This window comes from Myxocyprinus asiaticus, chromosome 32 (assembly GCF_019703515.2).
Source record: "Myxocyprinus asiaticus isolate MX2 ecotype Aquarium Trade chromosome 32, UBuf_Myxa_2, whole genome shotgun sequence".
Taxonomy (NCBI): domain Eukaryota; kingdom Metazoa; phylum Chordata; class Actinopteri; order Cypriniformes; family Catostomidae; genus Myxocyprinus; species Myxocyprinus asiaticus.
In genome coordinates, this window is record NC_059375.1 from 11,395,847 (window position 1) to 11,400,617 (window position 4,771).

Sequence of the window (4,771 nt, forward strand, 5' to 3'; positions counted from 1 at the left end):
TCAGTAGTCATCCTCCTCTTTCGCTGTAGTCCTGTTATCTGCCAACAGAATACTAATAAAATCCAGTGACTCCAACATGTCTGCTCTCCTGTCGCCTCCTACAGCTTCTTTGCACGCAGCCCTACCAGGTTTATGCATGCATCATCACAAAATAACATCTGATATAAGCCTTGTTTAAAAAAAATTTTAAAAAAAAAATTAAAATTAAAAAAAAATTCTGTAACTAATATGGTCAAGGTGGACTATCAGTTTGTCTTAGTCTCATTTTGGAACAGTATAAAGCAAAGAGTATAAAAGAAGAAATTATTTTCAAATCGCATTTATTCAATTTAACAGAATAATAAAACTACTTACAGGAATATAAAATGGTTCAAGCACCACCGTGCAGTCTTTATCTTTCGAAAGAACGCGAACTTAGTGGTTCTGTTTTATTTAAACACATATGTACAGCTTTCCACATTTTGTACAATATAAATTATGTCCTGAGTCTCTGACGCGCGCAATAGGTGATAACTTCAACATATGAGGTTCTCTCATTCATTTTTTATAAGTATTCGTAAAACATGAAAATAAAGGAAGCCATATACAATACAATAATTTAAAACCACACTTAACTTCCTTTACATTGTTGAACCTACACCTATGTGCATGAAATAGGTCTGAGTAGCCGGGACACATTGAAACAATGGAAATATACTACTGCTATTGCAACACATAAATCGTCCATATCGACAGATATGCGTTCAACATGCGTTTAAACAGTCAATAAAATGCCAACACAAGCGTGCTGTTTCACTCCAGATACTCGCGGAGTATCTCTCAGCTTATTTTGCAGAGTCTTTTCCCTCTTATATTAAACTCTCATCGGTGTCTTTTAATACACAGCCCCCACGCTCTGTGGTGGTCCCAGGTGGTGCACTGGATGCTGTAAATGTGATCCCTGCTGGTACCAGTGATTGCTGTAATCTTCCATGTTGGGGGCTGTGGAGCTGAGGGGTGGCTGGGGGATCTGACCCCGGTTGACCTGGATAGAGTGCGCGTTATTGTCCCAAACGGCCGGGGATGGAGGGGAGTTGCAAGCCATCGAGTCGCTGGCGTTCGGGCTGTGGTCCAGAGGAACGTCGCCGTTCTTGTAAAGCTTCTTGAACTTGGATCTCCGGTTCTGGAACCAGATTTTCACCTGTGCAAAATAAATAAATAAATAAAAACACGTCAATACAATCACTATATGATCAGACCAACCTACTGATCTTACTATAAATCTAAAAAAAAAAAAAAAAAAAAAAAAAAAAACAGTATCAACATTAAATTGATTCGACTAATTCATCACATAGGCTTTTTTTATTTTTATTTTTTTATTTTTTTTTTACAACATGCTACACACATAAATAACAATTAATAATCTGTTAATTTAAGCATACATAGGTGTTCCTTAAAAATATGAGGGATGCAATTTCAAAACAAAAAGTGTTCCTTTTTGAACCCGAGAAATCTTTTATAAACTGATGTCCTTTCAGCTTATCTCAAAGTGCTCAGTGGATGTCAAGGTGAAGGCTATTTAACGATAAAAGTACAAGTAGTGACTTTAAGCTGTTAACACAATGTCAAGTGGCAGACTACTAATTGTAAATTAATTTGAGCTCCAGCATTACCTGTGTTTGCGTGAGCCCCAGCTGTGCAGCGAGTTCAGCTCTCTCCGGGAGCGCCAGATATTGCGCCTTCTGGAAGCGGCGCTGCAGTGCGGCGAGCTGGTAACTCGAGTAAATGGTGCGCGGCTTTCGGATTTTCTTGGGTTTTCCGTTTACCATCCGAACTTCAGTCTCTGGTTCCTCTTTGACTGTGAAGAATAAAATGACAAACAACGTCAATTGAAGTATTATTACAGGAGCTTAAAAAAAAAAGATTTCGGATTTCAGCATGCTTGGTCTAATTTTGCGATTGTGACGCTAATTAAAAAAATTCACGGAAATTCGGGAAAACATTTTAGTTTTTTATATTGTGACATAGATTGAGATCTGAGTAAGCTAATAATGATTAATCGTGTTACAGTTGCAATAAAAATGCCACAATTGTTTTACAGCGACCGTAAGTCTGTTGTGATTATAATTAGACAACGAAAACTTTTCTTCCCTGCTAAAACTTATAATACCTTCAACTTGCGTATAACTTTCAAATAATAATTATAAAACTGTAAAATCGTTTTACTATAAAAAATAAAATAAAAAAATAACCAAATAAATAATTAGCAAAGAGCGATGAATTTTTTTTTTCCTCAACAGCGTTTCGATTTAAAATTTAAAATTCGTTTTGAATCAAATTCATAATAGACGCGCGCACATAATTTTATTAGGTTTAAAAAAAATCATATTTTCTGCATATATATATATATATATATATATATATATATATATATATATATATATATATATATATATATATATATATCACCTTTAGAAATGCATATACCTTTAAAAATAAAACAAAAAACTTTTCTCACCTGCACTTTGGGGTGGCGTCTGTAGGTCCCTGTTGTAATGCCCGTATTGTCTGTAAGTATTGCTGTACGGATATTCTGTCTTGGTGGGAAAAGGTCCTATTGATGCCCCTATCCCAGATAGATTAAACTGATGATATGAACTCATCTGTTGAGGGTATGGAGGACTCTGGTAGTATTCGTGATGGCTGCTGTAATAACCCATATCTGTAGCCGAAGACTCTGGAAGAGTCGGAGAGTCCTTAGAAGTCGGATGGCAACTCATGGAGCCTGAAAGATCGGTTGAAATTCCTGGTATCTTCCTGTCATAGGTCGGTCCACTCATCGTGGGGTCGTTTCCCTTTTGGGGGAAAAAAAAAATAAAACAACTATCGTCCACTTATATTTCCAGGGCAGACTTGGGCAAACAAAACCAACAGACGTAGTCTAGGATGGTGCCTTTAACGCAAATCCTGGGTGAGCTGGTTGTTCTCTAACTCCTTCGTCTGAAGCACTGAAGGCAATGGAAGAGATCTAGTATGGGAAACTCTGAATTATAGGGCATATGGGTGGACGCTTGGCTCCTATTGGCTCCTCACTTCTTCTTCTTTCTTTTTTTTCACCCTGAGGGCGAAGCAAAGAAGTGTTCTCCACCTTGCGCCTCAACGTCTCCAAACTTCAGCATGAGGATTTTAACTGTTATAGTGACAATGGAGATCTGAAATTTATAGACGTTGTAGTAGAGTAGACTACAACAGAATTTAATAGACGTTTTTTAATTGAATTTACAAAACAGCCAGCAGAACATTACAATAAAACCACTTTTTTTTATTTATTATTTTTTAAATAAAATATTCTGTACCTCCAGATGTTTTAGTTCATGTTCTGATTTGTTTCAGACATTTCAGGCCAGACATGGCTGTTCTGTAACTTCAATTATTCATTAATAATGTAGTGCACTTTTGTGCATTTACTTGGCAGTCTCTAAACTGTTGGAGACATTTTCTTTTCTGATTCAGAGTGGTCTTTGACGCTATGGTGAAAGAGGCTAGAGAAGTTTATCTACCCCATTGATCACCCCTGGGGCTTTGACTGGTGTGCCCTCTTTATTATAGCAAGGCGTGGTACCAGAAGTCTTAACCTCTAGCATCCAAAGAACTTTTAGCAACCACTGACCTATTTATGTGCACTGAAATGAAGGAGTGCTGCTTACTGCTTACTAAGGATTTAAATTGTGTGCACGTGAATGCATGATTTATAGTATGCGTGCTTCTCCGTAGTGCGAACTTCAGCCGCAAGACATTAGTTTGTCACATACCTGATGTGCACAGTCGTGGCATGTAGTCAAATTCCATGGAGTCTTTTAAAAGACGTGCATGAGCTTTGGGACATTCTGACCAATGATGTCAGTGGCGTTCAGTATTTTTTTTAAAGACCTTTCTTAAAAACTCTATAAATATCCACTTCAGGATACGGCTAGAAGGCCGTATAAATAATAATAATAAACTTAAAGCAATCATCAAATTACCATTACCATTTTTATTTTATTTTACTTGTGTATTTAGGCCTAGTGTTTAGCCGCCGTCTCATTTATGAGTAAAATGCCCGAATTTAACGGGAGCTTTATGTGATCTGAATTTGCTGCAGGTACAGTATGTGTAGCTCTTAACACTTTTACAACAGGCTTGTTCCAGTGTCATTGTTGTTTTTGGTGTGATAATGCCTCCTTGCGGCAAAACTGCAGTAATTCATCACTGAGCAAGAATGGGTTTCCCGAAACAGTAAGAACTTTAGTCGCATCATGTATAATAGCATATGGCAAGCCATTTTGACATTTAATCACGTGCAGGATATAAATTATAGAGATATACAACTTTCACTAGTTAAAATGTTAATTCTTGATATCAGCAATGGAATTATTAGTAAAAAAAAAAAAAAAGCTATATGATAAAAAAAACAACAAAAAAAAAACAAACAAAAAAAACAATGACGCCATTAGGCGCGAAAATACCCATTCTTGCTTACATTTTCACTAGTAGAATTTCTCAGTGATCTGTCATTCACTCTTGTTCATAATGCTATTACAGATGAATTTCTTATTAGTTCAAATTCAAAAACTCATATTAGCAATGTACATCAAATGATGAAGTTTTCATATCAATAATTATATTGTTATTAGTGCATTTCTGATATCAACATTTGAATTATAACTAAGCTAATAAAAATGGCATTTTTTTTATATCTGTACATTTATTTCAACATGTTAGATTTGGTATTTCAGATATCTGGGAATTCATT

The 4,771-nt window shown here is 36.1% G+C and overlaps 1 protein-coding gene across 1 annotated transcript; it reads right to left on the minus strand.

The window, feature by feature from the left end:
• Positions 1 to 292: 292 nt before the first annotated feature.
• On the minus strand, positions 293 to 3,003 carry LOC127422889 (homeobox protein Dlx3b-like). The gene is made up of 3 exons (XM_051666709.1): positions 2,498 to 3,003; positions 1,653 to 1,837; positions 293 to 1,180 (listed from the first exon to the last, which is right to left on the minus strand). Exons 1-3 carry the CDS (start codon positions 2,817 to 2,819, stop codon positions 875 to 877), a joined length of 813 nt encoding a protein of 270 aa, XP_051522669.1. The 5' UTR covers positions 2,820 to 3,003; the 3' UTR covers positions 293 to 874.
• Between the last annotated feature and the right edge of the window lie 1,768 nt (positions 3,004 to 4,771).

Bases quoted from the DNA above. Each gene is read 5' to 3' on its own strand.
- LOC127422889 (XM_051666709.1), bottom strand. From the start codon at position 2,819: ATGAGTGGACCGACCTATGACAGGAAGATACCAGGAATTTCAACCGAT. The intron at 1,838-2,497 runs GTGAGAAAAGTT...TATTCTTCACAG, and splicing joins GACGCCACCCCAAAGTGCAG to TCAAAGAGGAACCAGAGACT. The intron at 1,181-1,652 runs GTAATGCTGGAG...TATTTTGCACAG, and splicing joins TGGGGCTCACGCAAACACAG to GTGAAAATCTGGTTCCAGAA.